Below are 20,990 nucleotides of genomic sequence, written 5' to 3' on the forward strand. Positions count from 1 at the left end.
CGACTCTTGGAGAGATAGAGGACGATGCGGGTCCTTCTTTGCACCTTTGGTGTTATAATACAATAATAATAATAACAACAACAATATGGCATTTAGCAAGCTCTTTCATCCAATTATTTTATTACAGTCATAGGTGCATACATTTTACATATGGATGGTACCAGGAATCGAACTCACAACACCATACAGGACCTAATTGCAATCTCCTCTGCCATAGTTCTAAACATTTCAGGTTGAATATTGAACGGAAACAAAATCATGTAAAACATGTATTCTATAACGCACGAGAGGGTGTGGTAAGCGCACAGGCATTGAACAGAAGTGGGACAACATTCAACAGGCCACACTCAGCCTGATCAACTCTATGCGAAGGAGATGTGTTGTGCTGCATGAGGCACATGGTGGTCACAGCAGATACGGACTGGTTTTATGATCCACGCCACTTTAAAAAACAAGTTATCTGTGACCAACAGATGCATATCTGTGTTCCTAGTCATGTGACATTAATAGATTAGGGCCTAATGAATTTATTTAAATTGACTGATTTCCATATATGAACTGTAACGGATCTTATTTTGAACTCAGTAAAATCTTTGAAATTGTTGCGTTTATATATTTTTTCTGTATACATATGGGAAACACTTACAAGGTGAAACGATACAAAGTGATTTTCACTAACCCTAACCTTTTTCCTAACATTAACGTAAATCTCCTAACCTGCTATGTTAATTCTCGGAACCTGTTACGAAAAAGTAACTTAGTTCGGAATCGAAGTGGGGTGAAAAGAGTGTTTCTCACGTACATTTAGGTAGTAGTTAAGCCATACAAAACCTAGGGGTTAGGGGTTAAACCATTCAAAACATTCCAGATTTTGGGCGGAGTAAACCCTCTTGCGTTGCCTCTTCCTCTCCGATAAAACCCACTTTACACCAATGACTGTAGGCTTCACACAATGGAATACGTTTATTCAGTAAAACTTTATTTATCAGTGCATGAACAGAATGCCATGACCAGATTATTTTCTCTCACCACTTTATATCATTTTCTTCTCAATTACTTAAAAAAAATAATGGAGCGATTTACAGTTGTTTTTCCTGAATGAAGGCATGTATTTATACAGGTGCTGTACAATGTATAAACATTTACAACTACCACAGAATGTAAAGACCAAAAGGCTGTTTTCTGTTGAAGCAATGCAAGGCCACATTATTATATACAGACACATGACATGAATGATGGGGGGTACAAGGGAAACTAAACGTAACGGTGAAGAGTAAATCATCATCCTTAAACTTGTCTAAGACTTTAACACAAGATTTAAAAGGTTGATTGAAAGAGAAGACTTGAAGCTGGACACACCCAAATGTAAGGTTTTGGCAGATCATTTCCAAAGCTGCCACATAACGATGCCCTCAAACAGACTAGGTTATCATTGTGTAAACTTCTGCCATTTTGTAAAATCATGACACAGATTAGGGGCGGCAGGTAGCCTAGCGGTTAGGACAGTTGGGCCAGAAACCAAAACAGTTGCTGGTTCGAATCCTGAGCCGACTGGGTCAAAAATAGTCCGAAGAGCCCTTGAGCAAGGCACGTAACCCTAATTGCTCCTGTAAATCGCTCTGGATTAAAATGTCTAACATTTAAATGTAGATTTCAGGGATTGTCGCATGGAGTTCCTTTATTTTCGTTCCTCCAGAAGAGGGCACTATAGTCTAAAGCACGGTTTCACAAACTTTTTCACTCAGCGCCCCCTTCCAGCATTGGGGAACATCCCGTGCCCCCCTTGCGCATTCACGTGCCACATCTATTTTTATGGGCACAAGCACTGTTCACACCCCTCTTGTTGGTGGAGAGAATTGCTCAGGCTTAAAGCTTATTTCCTGCAATTCTACAAACAAATGTTTAGGGTGCAAAGAACATTTTGCAGTTTTAAAGTTAATTTTCTTGCGATTCTATATATTTTGCCATGTGTAATGTTATTTGAGTGACACAAATATTACAACAATATCTATGGGCTAAAAAACGTAATAAAAAAACGGTAGCTGACATGGATTAGTTGATCTGGACATCTCTGACAAGTTATACTCTGTATGCAATGACTAACATGACAAGAGAAACTGTCAATTTCAAAATTGCACCTCGTGCATTCTACTATTACAACTTTCAAGATTAAGTTTAAAGCCGGACTGAGTTTTACATTTTTTCAAATTTATTGAACCTTTACTTAACTAGGCAAGTCAGTTAAGAACAAAATCTTATTTACAATGATGGCCTACCCCGGTCAAACCCTAAATCGGACAATGCTGGGCCAATTGGGAGTCCCATAGGGTGGCGCACAATCATAACCGGTTGTGATACAGCCTGGAATTGAACCAGGGTCTGTAGTGATGCCTCTAGCACTGAGATGCAGTGCCTTAGACTGCTGCGCCACTCGGGAGCCCTCCCCTAGGGAGTTCCGCGCATCACTGTTCGGGAAACACTGGTCTAAAGCATAGTTTTCCAAACTCTGCCCTGGGTGCAGATTTCAGATAATCAAAGCTTGATGATGAGTTGGCTATTTCAATCAGCTGTGTAGTGGGAGGGCAAACAACTAAATGTGCACCCAGGGCTGAGTTTGGGAAACCTTGGTCTGATGTGTGCCAGAATATATCAGGATATGTTTGGTATTACTGTAGTTTTTAGATGTATTTAATATTAACATCTTGGACTGCTGTAAAATTAAAAGCACATTTTGATGTGCATGTTGGAATAAGAACAATTGTGGTGTCATAAAAATGCAAAGGTCTCACTTTTTAACCTCAATCTGCCAATACAGCTAATTTACCCCCACATTTAGATTAGAAAACACCTGGCTAAATAATACACATATTAGATAACGTACAGTCAAAGCTACAACACTGTCTAAAATACACACCTGTCAGCTTGTAGTATACACATTTTACCAGAGGATCTAAAATGGCTGCTTACAATAAACAACATTACCGATTAAGGATGTGAAAGGGCTGTGAATGGATAGAAATACAATGTATACGGATCATAGACTAATATGGGATAGAATTATCATACGTGATTGACATGGCTCATCCAACATGGGGGCACAGTTATTGTTACAGTGACGTGAATTGTAATGTACACTAAAACACAGTAGTGATGAGCAAAAATTTAAGTACAGATGTAAGATCTTAACTTGAGCCAGTTTGCTACAGTAGGAAAATAATCCTGCAGGAACATGAAATGTGAATTATTATGTGGATTACGATTCATGTTCACTTTTGTAGGGGTTGATACATTTTTCGTAAGGGAAAATCAAAGAAAATTATTTGAAAGTGTCAGAAGTCTTTTAAACCTCAAATACACTACAAGTTTGAGGATAGGAATGTTCTCCTGCAATAAAGCAAATGAACATTTTCAGTGGTGATGTCTCTACACACTAGAACGGCTCATAATAATGTCCGGAACGGAGTAAATGGAATGACATCAAACACCTGGAAACCGTTTGATGTATTTGATACCATTCCACTGATACCGCTCCAGTCATTACCATGAGCCCGTTCTCCCCAATTAAGGTGCCACCAACCTCCTGTGGTCAGTACATCAAAATATGGAATGGCTCAGTATGGACACATATATACTTATTCTTTGTCATTTAATCTCAATAAATTACAATATGCTTCATAATAAACACACGTGTTTAGTAGTAAACAATATACCTAACCACAAGTGTCTGGTCTTCACATAGATATGCATATAAAGCTTTTCCGTAATGATCTAAAATCCACTGCAAAGCTGATGACAACAGTGATTCCGAGTCTGCACAGAGCATGTAGCCTACACACCAGTTAACATGTCTGGACTGGATTTCTAGATATGGACAGAAAATGATTGAAAACCCAAACCCCCCTGATCTCCCAGTGACTTGAGGAGAAATCACCCTTACCTCTTTATACATCCATCAGGTACATAGCAGTGGAGCAATCCCACCAGCCACCAGGAACAGAACATGCTGAGTGATTGCCTGGATAAGAGTCTGTCTTTAAAACCTTCATACAGTAGTGACAAACAACAACATCCTTCATCAAAGCCAGCATCAGAGAGGAAGCATCTCCTTTCATTCAACCACAAAAGAGTTTCACATCACAGAAAGGACGATACATCACATGACATGGACCAACTTCCTCCCAGCAGGTTGGAGTCTGATTGGCACAAAACAGATTGGACTTCACATCCTCCAGATCAACATCTGCAGAGCCACAAACTGACTGAACTCTGGACATTAAAACAGCCTGTAGGAAGGTTGGCTGAAGCAAACTGTGAAAAGAAGCACTGATATGCAATAAGAGGCAATGTGATGATATGGAGTAACACAGTGACGCAAAATAGCCTAAATCCTCTCAATCCTCATTGGTCCATTCTAAATGTCATCATGCTGCAAATGAGCAGAACTGTAGAAGCTGTGTATGTATCTGTATTGGACAGGTTAGTCAGTCTAAGATCCATCAGTTTCCCTCCACATGAGAGTGGATTTTGGCTGAACTAGGGACCTTCCAAGGCCCTGGGGTGATGGTGGCCTGCTTCTTGCTGCTGGGGTTCCTGTTGCATGTGGAGTCCTGGCTAGCAGCACTACTGGTGCTATCCCTGGTGTCCCTCTGATTCTCTTCCTCCGCTGCCTCTCTGTGTTTGCCCTCTCTCTGACTCCTCTCTCTCCGATTCAGGCCCTCTGAGTCCGGCCCTGTCTTCTCCTTCTGTGTCTGGGATCTATGAGGCTCTGCCTCTCGCTCCACCCATGTGTCCTTCCTGTGGCGCTCGCTGGTTCTCGTCTCCCTCTCTTGTCTGTGAGAGGGGTCCTCCTCCTTGTGTCTCCTTTCTCTCCCCTGAGTGCCCTTACCAGGGGCAGGGTTGGAGATGGGATGCTGTCCCCTAGAGTGCCACTGACCCTCCTGGCCCTTCGAGGGCTGCCTGGAGACTGCTGCCTCCGGATCCCTCTTTGAGGTCATCTTCCTGGGGCTGGAAGAGCGGCACTCTTGACCCTTCCGGCCCTCTCTCTGGCCATGGGCCTTCCTCTCGCTGCTCAGGTCTCCCTCCACTGAGCCATTCTTGTGTTCAGCACTCCCTGCCTTGTTGTCTCGGTCTACTCTGTCGGTCTTCCTGGGGCTCTGGGAGCGTTCCTTGGTTTCAGCCTGGACTTCGGTGGATCTCTTGGGGTTAGCATGCTTGTCACTGTGGGAGGTGATGGAATCACTTTTCTTGGGGAGGGTGTTGTTGTTGGGGCTGTTGGCTCTCCTCTGGCTATGGTGGTGAGGCTGCTGCCCTCTGGCCTTGTTGGGCCCCAGCAGCCTGGAGGGGGAGGGTGCAGCTGCAGCAGACGTATCCCAGTCAGAGGGCTCCTCGGGGGCAGAGTTGTTGGCGGAGGAGGGGCGGGACAGCTCGGAGGTGGACAGGGAGATTGAGGATGGAGAGGTGGGGGATGACTGCTGGTTGGATGTAGAGAGTCTAGGAAAGCTTGAGGGTGAATTGTTCACTTTCTCCTTCATACCTGGAATAAAGGCATTGAGAGTCATAGTGAGTGAGACATTGGTTCCACCTCCAATTAGCTGAGAAAGAAATAACAATAAAGATTGTGATACTGAAGCAGATTGGCGACTGTAGTTATATTAAAGGGATATCTTGTATATTCAATATGTGAAGGTGGCGAAGCATCTTGAAATCTAAAATAAGTGCACATTCAATAATCCACCAACAAAATTAATCTTTCCATTATAACCTTTCAAATAGGAGCTTTAAGTCACACAGACAATATGAATCTGAGCTATGTATCAGTGCCATCAAAGGGAGGTAGGTGTAAGCTTTTCTACACCACCGCACAGCTGACGTTTGAATTTCCCTCAAGAGCTGATAAGAGTAGAGCGCTGGCGTGATTGAAAGAGCAAAGATGTGTAGCGGAGAACCAGAAAGTGAGATGGACTTAGTGGAGTTGAAATGGGGTTTCGATTTCTATGAGAAACAAGTCATAGAAATCCATTCTTCTTAAAATCAGGACAGGAGAAAGTTGATGCCGGTGAACGCACATACATCATTTGAACATCTCACTGATCAATATCTAGTTAACGACTTTCTCCTGGTCTCGATCATTGTGATGTTGTGTGTGTTCAGCGGCAGTGGAGTGTTTGTGTTCTGTAATAACAACTCAGGGGCTCTAGAGCCACATCGTGATCCAGCGTGGGTCTCAGGCCCCAATTCAATCAATTGCAGATAAAGGAAAACTACAGTTTCACTCAGAATGTATTTCAAAGAAAGGTTTGGTTTTGTACTTGAGAAGAACAACTTGTGGGGTCTTTTTGTGGTTAACACTATTAGTACAACATAAACACTTAACCTGTAGTGCAATTTCCTTTATCTGTCATTGATTGAATTGGGGCCTTCGTTAGTAAACATGTTCAACTGGAGTCACTGTCCCCGTTCAGACCGCCTACTGGTTACAATCAGTGTAGCTCTCATTGGGCGAGACCTTGTCTGAGCGTAGGACTGTTATGGGAGGAGATGTCCAGTTATGACTAACGGGAGCAAGGAGGAGATATAAACAGAAGCTGATTCTAAAAGGAGGTGTAGCACTTTGAAACAGAGAGAACAGAGGCAAAGAGGAAGAGCGAAGAGTACGAGGTGGTTTACCAAGGTTATTAAGGACAGACCAAGAAAAGCAGTGAGGCTGCTAGTGACTCTCTGGTTTCATGTAGAAGCACAGGGTGGAGGAAGAAGAGTTCACACCTACAGGGAGGAAGAAGAGAGAGAGAACAGTGCCAGGACAGCTAGACAGAGAGAGGTAGAGCCAGATAGATAGAGAGGTATAAAGCTAGAGAGACAAACCATGGTAAAGCGAGAGGATTGCAAAAGCTTTCACATGCACAAAAGGGAGGTATGGTCATTTCTATGTACTGTATAGACTGGGTTATATATTGTGTGTGTTGAAAGTTTAACAACAGTGTTTGAGTAGAATGTGTTGAGTCCATAGAAGTAGAACAACTAGAATGGACACATTCTAATTCTATGGTTCAGTCCATGGTCAGTCTTCTATCCATATGTGTATTGCAAGCAGTAGAGACAGTGTCTGAGTAGGTTACATGTTGATGAGTCCACATTCTAATTCTGTGGTTGAGAACATGGTCACTCTTTTATGTGTGTTTGAGTAGAGTATGTGGTTGAGACTGTGGTTTCTCACTGGGGTCGGGGACCCGGCCCAGGCCAGGTCTGAGGAGCAGCAGGACCTTGGTGCCCCCAGCCTGGATCAGCTCGATGGCCCGGGTGTGTGTGATGCCCTGGGTGGGCTCACCGTTGATCGCCACAATCTGATCTCCTACCTGTGGTAACACACATGATGTTTCAGTACTAATAGCCACAGTATTTACTCAGTAAAGCTAATGCTAATACTACAACCACTTGAATCCTTGAAATCTCCCAATGTCATTAAACACAGCAAAATCGTCTTTCTCCCCTAGACACCATTCAACAGACATGTACTGTATGTGTGCCCATTCTCATAGAGAGAACACATGTAGCCACCATCTATGAGAGCAGGTATTAATGCCCTGGATTGGTGACGGACTGGCCCAGTTAGACTCACGTGTATCCTACCGTCCTTCAGTGCAGGGCCCTCCTCCGCCAGTCTCAATATGAACAGGCCCATGTTGTACTCCTTCCCTCCCCGCAGACTGAAGCCAAACCCCCGCTGGCCTCGCTTCAGCTCCACATGGAAACCACCCTGATACAGAGAAAATATACATCTCTATACATCAGTTATTCAGCTAACATGTAGCTGTAATGTCATATTGTAATAGATGTTTAATGCTTTATAATATTCAGTTACCCAATATTGATTCACATGGCTAGGAATACACAACAATAAACACACAGTGTTTGACCTTTTCTCTCCATAGCCTCACCTGCTTGGGGTCTGAGGTGATGAGTTGTCCCATCTCGGTGGGTGGAAGGGACTTATACTCCAGGGCGTCTCCATTCCTAAACAGTCACATACAAAACATCAAAGTGTCAGTGTACTGTGAAAGCTTTTTTTTCCCAGAAAGGTTTCCACCTTCACAGGGTTTGTAGCGTTTGGTGTCTCTTTCCTTCAGTATGCTTATACAGTGTGAGGTAAATTGTATATGCTATAATTCTTCTGAAGAGACAAGCTGCTTGTTCTGTAAACTAAAGTAACCGCTCCTTGTAGCAGACTTCAATCTCATTACAATCTTTCGTCAGAGTTGATAATAATAATATATGCTAGAGAGAACCAGTGATATAATAATAATATATGCTAGAGAGAACCAGTGATATAATAATAATAATAATAATAATAATAATAATAATATATGCTAGAGAGAACCAGTGATATAATAATAATATATGCTAGAGAGAACCAGTGATATAATAATAATATATGCTAGAGAGAACCAGTGATATAATAATAATAATAATAATAATAATAATAATAATAATAATAATAATAATAATAATATATGCTAGAGAGAACCAGTGATATAATAATAATAATAAATGCTAGAGAGAACTAGAGATATAATAATTATTATTATAAATGCTAGACAGAACTAGTGATATAATAATAAATGGTAGAGAGAACCAGTGATATAATAATAAATGGTAGAGAGAACCAGTGATATAATAATACTAACATATGCTAGAGAGAACCAGTGACATAATAATAATTATTATAAATGCTAAAGAGAACCAGTGATATAATAATAATTATTATAAATGCTAAAGAGAACCAGTGATATAATAATAATAATAATAATAATAATATATGCTAGAGAGAACCAGTGATATAATAATAATAATAAATGCTAGGGAGAACCAGTGATTTAATAATACTAATAAATGCTAAAGAGAACCAGTGATATAATAATAATAATAATAATAATATATGCTAGAGAGAACCAGTGATATAATAATAATAATAATATATGCTAGAGAGAACCAGTGATATAATAATAATAATAAATGCTAGGGAGAACCAGTGATTTAATAATACTAATAAATGCTAGAGAGAACCAGTGATATAATAATAATAATATATGCTAGAGAGAACCAGTGATATAATAATAATAATAAATGCTAGAGAGAACCAGTGATTTAATAATACTAATAAATGCTAGAGAGAACCAGTGATATAATAATAATAATATATGCTAGAGAGAACCAGTGATATAATAATAATAATATATGCTAGAGAACATATCAAGACTGTTTCAAGGACAGCTTTTTTCCATCTACGTAACATTGCAAAAATCAGAAACTTTCTGTCCAAAAATGATGCAGAAAAATGTATCCATGCTTTTGTCACTTCTAGGTTAGACTACTGCAATGCTCTACTTTCCGGCTACCCTGATAAAGCACTAAATAAACTTCAGTTAGTGCTAAATACGGCTGCTAGAATCCTGACTAGAACCCAAAAATTTGATCATATTACTCCAGTGCTAGCCTCCCTACACTGGCTTCCTGTCAAAGCAAGGGCTGATTTCAAGGTTTACTGCTAACCTACAAAGCATTACATGGACTTGCTCCTACCTATATCTCTGATTTGGTCCTGCCGTACATACCTACACGTACGCTACGGTCACAAGACGCAGGCCTCCTAATTGTCCCTAGAATTTCTAAGCAAACAGCTGGAGGCAGGGCTTTCTCCTATAGAGCTCCATTTTTATGGAATGGTCTGCCTACCCATGTGAGAGACGCAAACTCGGTCTCAACCTTTAAATCTTTACTGAAGACTCATCTCTTCAGTGGGTCATATGATTGAGTGTAGTCTGGCCCAGGAGTGTGAAGGTGAACGGAAAGGCTCTGGAGCAACGAACCGCCCTTGCTGTCTCTGCCTGGCCGGTTCCCCTCTTTCCACTGTGATTCTCTGCCTCTAACCCTATTACAGGGGCTGAGTCACTGGCTTACTAGGGCTCTTTCATACCATCCCTAGGAGGAGTGCGTCACTTGAGTGGGTTGAGTCAGTGATGTGATCTTCCTGTCTGGGTTGGCGCCCCCCCTTGGGTTGAGCCGTGGCGGAGATCTTTGTGGGCTATACTCAGCCTTGTCTCAGGATGGTAAGTTGGTGGTTGAAGATATCCCTCTAGTGGTGTGGGGGCTGTGCTCTGGCAAAGTGGGTGGGGTTATATCCTTCCTGTTTGGCCCTGTCCGGGGGTGTCATCGGATGGGGCCACAGTGTCTCCTGACCCCTCCTGTCTCAGCCTCCAGTATTTATGCTGCAGTAGTTTATGTGTCGGGGGGCTAGGGTCAGTTTGTTATATCTGGAGTACTTCTCCTGTCCTATCCGGTGTCCTGTGTCAATTTAAGTATGCTCTCGCTAACTCTCTCTCTCTTTCTTTCTTTCTCTCTCTCTTTCTCTCTCTGAGGACCTGAGCCCTAGGGCCATGCCTCAGGACTACCTGACATGATGACTCCTTGCTGTCCCCAGTCCACCTGGCTGTGCTGCTGCTCTAGTTTCAACTGTTCTGCCTGTGATTATTATTATTTGACCATGCTGGTCATTTATGAACATTTGAACATCTTGGCCATGTTCTGTTATAATCTCCACCCGGCACAGCCAGAAGAGGACTGGCCACCCCACATAGTCTGGTTCCTCTCTAGGTTTCTTCCTAGGTTTTGGCCTTTCTAGGGAGTTTTTCCTAGCCACCGTGCTTCTACACCTGCATTGCTTGCTGTTTGGGGTTTTAGGCTGGGTTTCTGTACAGCACTTTGAGACATCAGCTGATGTACGAAGGGCTATATAAATACATTTGATTTGATTTGATATACTACTAATAATATTAATATATGCTAGAGAGAACCAGTGATATTCAAGTAATAATAATATATGCTAGAGAGAACCAGTGATATAATAATAACAATAATAATAATAATAATAAATGCTAGAGAGAACCAGTGATATAATAATATTGAAATATGCTAGAGAGAACCAGTGATATTAAAGTAATAATAATACATGCTAGAGAGAACAAGTGATATAATAATAACAATAATAATAAATGCTAGAGAGATCCAGTGATATAATAATAATAATAATAATAATAATATTATGCTAGAGAGAACCAGTGATATTATAATAATAATAATAAATGCTAGAGAGAACCAGCGATATAATAATAAATGCTAGAGAGAACCAGTTATATAATAATAATAATAATAAATGCTAGAGAGAACCAGTGATATAATAATAATAATAATAAATGCTAGAGAGAACCAGTTATATAATAATAATAATAATAAATGCTAGAGAGAACCAGTTATATAATAATAATAATAATAAATGCTAGAGAGAACCAGCGATATAATAATAATAATAAATGCTAGAGAGAACCAGTTATATAATAATAATAATAATAAATGCTAGAGAGAACCAGCGATATAATAATAATAATATATGCTAGGGAGAACCAGTGATATAATAATAATAATAATAAATGCTAGAGAGAACCAGCGATATAATAATAATAATAAATGCTAGAGAGAACCAGTTATATAATAATAATAATAATAAATGCTAGAGAGAACCAGTGATATAATAATAATAATAATAAATGCTAGAGAGAACCAGTTATATAATAATAATAATAATAAATGCTAGAGAGAACCAGTTATATAATAATAATAATAATAAATGCTAGAGAGAACCAGTGATATAATAATAATAATAATAAATGCTAGAGAGAACCAGTGATATAATAATAATAATAATAAATGCTAGAGAGAACCAGCGATATAATAATAATAATAAATGCTAGAGAGAACCAGTGATATAATAATAATAATAATATAATATGCTAGAGAGAACCAGTGATATCTAAAGAGTATTCTTAGCAGAAGAGTTTACATACTTAAGACTGCTAAGCAGACAGCCTTACTCTCTCTCTCCCTTTATTTACAGAGACCTACCTCACCCTGGCATGTGTTAGAGATGCATGAGAAGGAGGAAGGTATTTACTTGAGAAGAGAGAAAAGTGGGAAAGGGGAAATGAGGAAAGATCCAGGGTGAAACCACACGGTGAGCAGAGCAGAGCGAGAGGGTTAGGAAATGAGAGGGGAATTATAGGTGCTGTAGTAATGGATTAAAAGTCCAACACAGGTAATCTGGTTTAAACAGGAAGATCTAATACTGAGTGCAGCCACACCATCCACTGTTAATCCTTCTCTTCCATCCCCTTCTCTTCAGGATGGGCCATGTAGCGCTGTGTGTGTGTGTGTGTGTGTGTGTGTGTGTGTGTGTGTGTGTGTCCGCTCCTGTACCTGTCAGTGTGGCTGGCAGGCTGCTGGCCCATAGCTCTGTGCTGTGCTGCAGGGCTCTGCTTGGCTGAACTGGTTTCAGATGCAGGGCCACTATTCTCTAAAAGAACACAGAAGACTTTCAGTATGGAATGTCATGCAAACTAACATTTCATCCTCTCCAACCTTTCCTTTTTCACTTTATCTAGCAATATCAAAATAACAAAAACTGAAAATGCAAGACTAACAAATGTAGTAGTTCCCCATTACACAGTAAACATTAAAACAATACTACAGAATCCCATATCAAGTAGGCCTCCATTTCCCAGAGTGCAGTGTGTCTGTGGAAGGTCTCACCATCCTCTGGCACCACAGTGAGGGTGACAGTGTTGCCGGCCTCCTTGATGAGTTGGACGATGTCGTTGTGGGACAGTTCCATGATGGACTGGGAGTTGACCGCTGAGATATGGTCGCCCACCTTCAGCTGACCGCTACGGTCTGTGGGGCTGCCCTCGATGATGCGACCAATCTTGTGAGGGATAACTGAAGCATCAGAGAGTGAACGAGACGACAGGACCATTTAGCTCCGCTCTGTCAGGTACTACTGCAGATGGTACTTGTAAAGCAGTTATGGTTTTTCATTGTACCAAACTGGTTATTCATTGTATCAAAGCAGTATTGGCCCAGTGTTGTCAAGGTTAGGGGAGGTTTGGTCAGGGTAGGCCGTCATTGTAAAATAAGAATTTGTTCTTAACCGACTTGCCTAAAGGTATAAATAATAATTATTAAAAAAACAAGTATTCAATAAGCTAAATAAAGCTATAATTCTCATTTTTGACAATTTCAACCAAACACAATTTGAAAGAGTCTTAATATTGTCCTTTGTCATCTCCCTCATAGGAAGTACTTCATGTTCTTTATGTATAGTGAACCTCACTACTCCATGCCTCCTGTCTGTACCATTAGTTCAGTGTACACACAAACTCAAGTACTGATAGACAGAAAGACAGGGAGAGACAAAAGGAGTGACAGAAAGAGAGAGATATGGCATGCTGCGTGGGTCAATACCGTGCTCTGTGTGTTACCCAATCAGTAATGAGCAGAGATTAAACAGCTTGGAAAGACCAATTATGCAAAAACAAAGCTATTTTCTCTACTTGAATCTACTTGAAATAAGAGGCATTGAAAATAGTCTACATTGTGATTGAGTGGAATACAAGCATGGAGGTTATGTTTTGTATTGGAGGGAACTGTCTCTAAATTGCCAAACAGCATCCTCCATACAGAGTTGGAGTAGAGTTGGAATATATCTCACCTCCGGGAGGAGGCTTGTTCTTGGAGGTAAGGATGACGAAGCCGAAGCCTTCGTTGTCTTTGCGTTGCAGGGTGACGTCGTAGCATTCTGCTTGGTGGGGGGAGCTGGCTGTAGGGACCTGGATGCGGGGCAGCTTGGGGGAGCCATTGACCAGGGCTGGAGCCACCTGCTGCTGACCACTACCACCATCCTCCTCTCCACTGCCCTCTGATCACACAGGCACAGAGAAAAATAGTTTTATATAGGTTCAGTTGGGATAACTTACTGTCTAAATTATATTCATGTAATTGTCAGGTTGTTTATGGTCTCTCTCTCACAGCCATTCTTATGAAAGCTCAAAGGTATGAGTTAACATCACTTTATTGGTCAATTGCATACACGTTCCAACCTCAATTTTACTTCCCCCTGAAAGACACACATACATCAGTGGAGGCTGGTGAGAGAAGCTATAGGAGGAAGGGCTCATTATAATTGCTGGAATGTAATTAATGGAACGGTATCAAACACATCAAACATATGGAAACCACGTTTGACTCCGTTCCATCCATTTCATTCCAACCATTATAATGAGTCCATCCTCCTATAGCTCCACCCACCAGCCTCCATTGACATACATATACAGGTTTTGGAGAGCTGCGGGGGGTTGCCTCACTGAGCACCTGGGGAGCTGTTGTTGTGGGGGGTTAAGTGCCTTGCTCAAGGGCACAACGACAGGCAATGGCATGTAGGATTTTATACTAGCAAGCCTCCAGTTACCAGCTCACTTCTCGCCAGATATTTTCCCGACGGATTGCTGACTCGCCTCTCTAACCGGTAAGCTTTCTGCCGCCCCTTAAAGTTGTTTATAATGCTCAGTTTAGGCCACCAATGATTCATTTTAGGCTGTATCAATGTCATGCTAGTGTTCATTTTAAAATGAACCCCACAATTACGGTATAGAAAGACTCACTGATGTGTGTTTGGCATATCTGTGCACAGAATAGGAAATAAATATTTGGAAAGAAATGTTTGCTAAGTCAATTCTGCCTCAGTCAATCTTTCATGTGTAGCCTATGTGTTGGTTTTCTTGAATCTTTGTCTTGTCAACTCATGCTTTGATTTCAACCACAAAGAGTATATGATTGATGCTTAATTTCCTCCAGTACGATCATTTCTGTCATTCAAAGCAATTTCAAAAGTTCTCTCTCTTGTCATAGAAGCTTATTTTTTTGTGTAAACAAAGCTGCTGTATACTGCGTGGGCTTCAGTCTGTCAGAACAGAACAGCACTCATCTTGTTTTCTGTGTGCCATGGAAATCTTCTCCTCCAACTGGATCTGATTCCACTGCACTTCACACAATTATCAGCACTTTTAGAAGAGATGCATAAACACTCAAACACAAATGTCTCTTTATTTCTCAATCTTTCTCTCCTCTCAAAGCCAACTGTCTACTCACACTCACAGTCACACCCAGCCACTCACATACCTGCATGTGCCAATTTCCTGCGGACTGTTAGCATGACCTGTCCATTGCGGGCAGCGTTGGTCATCAGCTCCAGCACATGCTTGTGAGACTTGCCCTTGACTGGCACCCCGTCGATACACATGAGTTCATCACCTGCCCGAAGACGTCCGTCCTTCTCTGCTGCTCCTAGGGGCACGATGGCACCAATGTACACCTGGCGCAGGGAGAGAGGCAGGTATGATGACATTTATTTAAGACACTCAAACACAGGGGGATAACTTTAACCTGATTTAGAGCCTGTTTCCCAGACCCAGAAAAAACATGGCCAATGGAGGTAACCCATTTAAAGCACTATTAACTACTACTAGGCTTAACCTAGTTCCAGGAAAGCAGCCCAGTGTGCCCAGAGTTTTAAAACGTCTTAGGGATAGCCCCCTTTTTTAAAATTTTCACCTAAAATTACATACCAAATCTAAGTGCCTGTAACTCAGGCCCTGAAGCATGAATATGCATATTCTTGGTACCATTTGAAAGGAAACACTTTGACGTTTGTGGAAATGTGATTTGAATGTAGGAGAATATAACATAATAGATCTGGTAGAAGAAAATAAAATTTAAAAACAACAGGTTTTTTTCTATCTCCATCTTTGAAATGCAAGAGAAAGGTCCCAATTCTAGCCAGCACAATTCTAGCCAGCACTCTGGTTGTAATTCTGATGGTTTCCACAAGATGGCAGCAGTGTATGTGCAAAGTTTCACACGGGTAACTTGAAGTATGAGCGTTCTCCATGACATTTAGTGTGAAGTCACCCAGGTATATATGGGCAAATCGTGAAGCAGACATTTGCATTCATATTACATTTTTCTGCAATAATATCGTCAACTCTGTATACTTGGACTTTTATTTAGCTTTTCGAGTATTAGTAGCCATAGCCAACCAGTTTTCATAACATAATTTTGAATATTCTTATCATTTTTGTCCAAAAGGAAAAGGCATGCTGTCGCAAAAGGTTAGCACCTACATTTTGTGACAGACACAGGGTTTCCGGATACACCCGTAAAGCCCAGCTCATTGGCTATCTAGATAGCTTTGTTTGACCCCGATTGGTGCTTATTTGACAAAGTTAGAGTCGTTCAAGTGAAGACCGCCTTCGGCGTGCAATGAAGGCATCGCTCTCTGACCAAATATGGTGTCCTATAGGATATACTACACCCTTAATGATATAGTGAAGTCTTGTTACGTTCTAGGATCTCTGAGGAATACATACAAACGTGATTGGATTCGTTGAACCAATGTTTAGGGTGAGATTTTCACTGATTCCTTTTTTTGTAAATTGAACGAGTGGAAATACAAAATTGATCGTACATGCTATATGGACCCTTTTAGGATATGAAAAATGATTTTATCTAACAAAACGACACTATGTGTTATCTCTGGGACCATTTGGATGATAAATCAGAGCAAGATTTCATAATGTAAGTACACATTTCACCTTCAGAGGTGAATTTATCAAACCTATCGCTGTGAAAAAAAGTGTTTTGTTGTTAGGAGCTCTCCTCAAGCAATAGTATGGCATTTTCTTGAAGTAATACCTACTGTAAATTGGACAGTGCAGTTATATTAACAAGAATTTAAGCTTTCAGCCGATATAAGACACTTATATGTACAGACATTTGTTGTATGTACAGACATTTGCACTGCATGATTTACAACTGTCCCGTTGATGGGATGCCGATGCCTAAGAAGTTTTAATGCTGGCTGAACCAGGATAGAGCAGTCTCTCTGGGTGGGTACTTACGGGCTGATCTGGCCCCTCTCCTCCTAAGACTCGGAAACCAAAGCCAGACTCCTGGTTCCTCTTGATGAAGACATCTAGGTCCTTGGTGTTGGGGGCTGGATAAACAGGGAAAGACAGGGAGAAGGACACAATGGGTTAACTCACTATTGTTAGTGAAGAATAGCCAGATACTGTGCAGTGGAATGATAAGACTTGGACAACCTGCTAAGTAATATCAGTCTGACAGGTGGAAAATGTGAACTACAGTATGATGTGAAGTCTCTTGTGACAGACTGAACATTTAAAAGTACCAGCCAAGCAGAGTGTTGTGAGAGACTGGATAGAGACTGTCCGTCAGTCAGGTTAGATGGGTTTGTGTATACTCACGTTTGCTGTCCAGCAGGGCCTTGGACTTGAGGTAGAGTTCTGAGGGGTCAGGCTTGGGGGAGGCTGAGTGGATGCTGTTGGGGGAAAAGGGAAGGGGCTGTGGGGCGGGGGTCAGGGCTGGCTCTGGGGTGCTGAGGGTCTCTGTGCTGGTTGTCATCTCCTTCTCCTTTCTCTCCTGCCTCTGCTGAGACATGGGAGCAGTGCACTGCAACACAAACAAGATGATTCAATTAAAACTATGTTTTTTATTCATATCATGGTTTTAACATAGACAGTTTACAATAACCTACAACTCAGACACTGAGTGAAATAGTGTTGGATTTAGGAAGAGTTACCTTTCTTCTGTAACCCCAAACTACACTTAGGAGTTTTCCCCCTAGTGTCTACAGTGCTGGCCTTAACTCTACTAACACAGTCCCTTTATAAAGCTGAATGATAATACTTCCACTGAGCCAAAGCCTTAGTTATATATCTCAATATAAGGCTTTGTCTGCACTGATTCTGAGCCGTGTACAAAGGCTTGTTGCTGACCAAGTAGACTTCTCTAGTCTGTTGTTCAGAGAAGGCAGCCCTCTAAGAATGTATCTGCTGGGCTCTAGGAACAGAACTATTGAACATGGCTTAAAACCTCTTTGGGATAGGGGGCAGCATTTTCACTTTTGGATAAATAGCGTGCCCAATTTCAACTTCCTGCTACTCATGCCAAGAGTAAAAAGATATGCATATTATTAGTATATTTGGATAGAAAATACTCTGAAGTTCCTAAAACTGTTTTAATCATGTCTGTGAGTATAACAGAACTTATGTAGCAGGCAAAACCCAGAAGACTAACCATTCAGAATGATTTATTTTTGAGGTCACTGTCTGTTCATTGGGTTCTCATGGGAAAACGATATTTCTTAGGCACTAGTTTGTAGTTCCTACCGCATCCACTGGATTTCACCAGTCTTTGGAATTTGGTTGAGGTTATTCCTTTGTACAATGAAGAAGTACGGCCAACTTGGAAAAGGGTAATGCTGTTGAGAGTTGGCCAAAACTTGAGAAGTGGCGTTAGTTTCCTCTCGTCCTCCATTGAAAACTGATAGACCCGTCTTCAATTTGATCGATTATTAACGTTTAAAAATACCTAAAGTTGTATTACAAAGTATTTTGAAATGTTTTGGCAACGTTTACAGGTAACTTTTGAGATATTTTGTAGTGACGTTGCGCAAATTGGAAGCTGTTTTTTTCTGGATCAAACGCGCCAAATAAATTGACATTTTGGATATATATGGACGGAATTAATCGAACAAAAGGACCATTTGTGATGTTTATGGGACATATTGGAGTGCCAACAAAAGAAGCTCGTCAAAAGGTAAGGCATGATATATATTTTATTTCTGCGTAGCGCCTGCAGGGTTGAAATATGCTACTCTCTTTTTTTTACTGTTGTGTTATCATCAGATAATAGCTTCTTATGCTTTCGCCCAAAAGCCTTTTTAAAATCTGACATGTTGGCTGGATTCACAAAGAGTGTAGCTTTAATTTAGTATCTTACATGTGTGATTTAATGAAAGTTTGATTTTTATATAATTTTATTTAAATCTGGCGCTCTCCATTTTCCCTGGCTTTTGGCCAAGTGAGACGCGACTGTCCCCCTATCCTAGAGAGGTATAAACAGCTTACACCACTGCTACATACTACAGTTACTACCAGCCAGGATGATAAGTAGCTGTTTGCCAGGAGCACATTCACACACCCCAGTCAGCCGGTTGCCTCCAAAAATAACACCATTGTGTGTGTGTGTTTTTGGCTCGCAACTCGTGTTAGCTCTTTGAATAATTCTCTCTACAGCAGACGACTCTGCTTGCTGGTGGGGGAAAGAAACTAAGACAAAGTTATATCACGATTGTTTTAATAATTAATCTCCTGTCTGGTGTTTAAAAGCGCTGTGTTTCTGTCTCTGTTCCTAGACTCACTTGACACTTTCTACAGTATCTGTCCCAAATGGCACTTTTCCCTCCTACATAGTGCACTACTTTTGACCAAATAGGCCCTGAATAAAAGAAGTGCACTATATAGGGAATAAGGCGCAATTTGGGACACAGGGGCTCTCATTAGAATCCCCTGTAGAGGCCAAGGGGAGAGAGTCTCTGTGAGAGAGGAGAGAGTGAGGAGAGAGAGTCTGTGAGAGGAGAGAGTCTCTGTGAGAGAGGAGAGAGTAGAGTCTCTGTTAGAGCGGAGGGAGTGAGGAGAGAGTGAGGAGAGAGAGGAGAGAGTCTCTGTGAGAGAGGAGAGAGTGTGAGAGAGGACAGCAGGAGGAGGAGAGGAGAAGGAGCAGGGTAATTAAAAGCATTTCTTTTAACTTACAGGTTTTAGAGACTTCACGGGAGATGTCTGACCTGGGGGCGGAGAGAGGGAGAGAGAAAAAAAAATAGAAAGATGACTCAATACAGTAGAAGAAGAGCATTTACTATGGAGGACATATTGGGTGACTGGGTTATTGTGATGGAGGTCTGATAGATTATTATACATCTCTGTTTCCCCACACCATTGACCCTGTTCTGATGTGAAACAGTACATTCTCATTCATCATACAAGATGACTGTTTCCCCTAGACACACACTCTGCCCTACATAATGAGTGGTAACCATGACAGCCCCATATATCTCTATATCCTCTCCCTGTTCTACTCTCTGATACTAAACGCCAGCAGGATCATGGTTCAACTTGACCAGTAGGTGGTATGATGCTCAAGCAGCAGCGTGGGAAGGATCTCTGACGTCAACACAGAGAAACAGACTAAGGGAAGAGGAATGAGATGTGCCTCACCAAGGGTTAACCTTGTAATTTATTCTCCACACCTGTTGCTACCATTCCACAGTAAGACACTCCATTCAGATAATCAGCATTAGACCTACCAGCCTCATCGAAAGAAGCCCATTGACCATGAAAATAAGCCCAGTGACCATGAAAAGAATCCCAGTGACCATTAAAAGAAGCCCAGTGACCATGAAAAGAATCCCAGTGACCATGAAAAGAATCCCAGTGACCATGAAAAGAATCCCAGTGACCATTAAAAGAATCCCAGTGACCATTAAAATAATCCCAGTGACCATTAAAAGATGCCCAGTGACCATCAAAAGAAGCCCAGTGGTGTATATCTGTATGACACACCAAAAATACTAACGGTCTTGATGAAAATGTAATCAGGTAACAATAATGTACATTTATTTATCTTCATAATTGTCATTTTATCCACTGTACTATGTTTTGTTTATGCATACATGTGTATAGATGATGTAATGCATTCTAGATGACGCCTGTACCATTTTTTGACTAGGATTGTTTTTCGTTTCCCAAAACTCAATTTAAGTGGTCCACAATGTGTATTATTGTATCATTGTGGAGGGACCTCCTGATGACCCTCTTAGGGCTGAGATCCCGTTTACGGGATCGATATGACAACAGCCAGTGAATACCAGGGCGCCAAATTCAAAACAACAAAAATCTCATAATTAAAATTCCTCAAACATACATGTATCTTATACAATTTTAAAAGGTAATCTTGTTGTTAATCCCACGGCAGTGTCCGATTTCAAATAGGCTTTACATCGAAAGCACCACAAACGATTATGTTAGGTCAGAGCCATATCACAGAAAAACACAGCCATTTTCCCAGCCAAAGAGTGGAGTCACAAAAATCAGAAATAGATAGAATTAATCACTAACCTTTGATGATCTTCATCAGATGACACTCATAGGACTTTATGTTACACAATACATGTATGTTTTGTTTGATAAAGT

The 20,990-nt window shown here is 41.0% G+C and overlaps 1 protein-coding gene across 2 annotated transcripts in view; it reads right to left on the bottom strand.

Annotated features, from left to right (window-relative positions):
• Window positions 1-3,629: 3,629 nt before the first annotated feature.
• The window catches only part of LOC110531231 (membrane-associated guanylate kinase, WW and PDZ domain-containing protein 3), a 262,300-nt gene continuing 244,939 nt past the window's right edge, over window positions 3,630-20,990 (bottom strand). Inside the window, exons 13-24 of one of the 2 annotated variants that reach the window (XM_036988577.1) lie at window positions 19,554-19,585; window positions 17,205-17,409; window positions 16,839-16,933; window positions 15,061-15,253; window positions 13,595-13,801; window positions 12,637-12,822; window positions 12,304-12,400; window positions 7,935-8,010; window positions 7,616-7,753; window positions 7,214-7,352; window positions 6,667-6,762; window positions 5,398-5,533 (exon numbers count right to left, since the gene is read on the bottom strand). In XM_036988577.1, the coding sequence (XP_036844472.1) occupies window positions 6,707-6,762; window positions 7,214-7,352; window positions 7,616-7,753; window positions 7,935-8,010; window positions 12,304-12,400; window positions 12,637-12,822; window positions 13,595-13,801; window positions 15,061-15,253; window positions 16,839-16,933; window positions 17,205-17,409; window positions 19,554-19,585 (1,424 nt within the window). In that variant the 3' untranslated portion in view covers window positions 5,398-5,533; window positions 6,667-6,706. Of the gene's footprint in view, window positions 5,534-6,666; window positions 6,763-7,213; window positions 7,353-7,615; window positions 7,754-7,934; window positions 8,011-12,303; window positions 12,401-12,636; window positions 12,823-13,594; window positions 13,802-15,060; window positions 15,254-16,838; window positions 16,934-17,204; window positions 17,410-19,553; window positions 19,586-20,990 lie in introns of both variants that reach the window. The other variant, XM_036988576.1, reaches the window with a different exon arrangement.

The sequence above is a fragment of the Oncorhynchus mykiss genome, chromosome 9 (genome assembly GCF_013265735.2).
Source record: "Oncorhynchus mykiss isolate Arlee chromosome 9, USDA_OmykA_1.1, whole genome shotgun sequence".
NCBI classification, from domain to species: domain Eukaryota; kingdom Metazoa; phylum Chordata; class Actinopteri; order Salmoniformes; family Salmonidae; genus Oncorhynchus; species Oncorhynchus mykiss.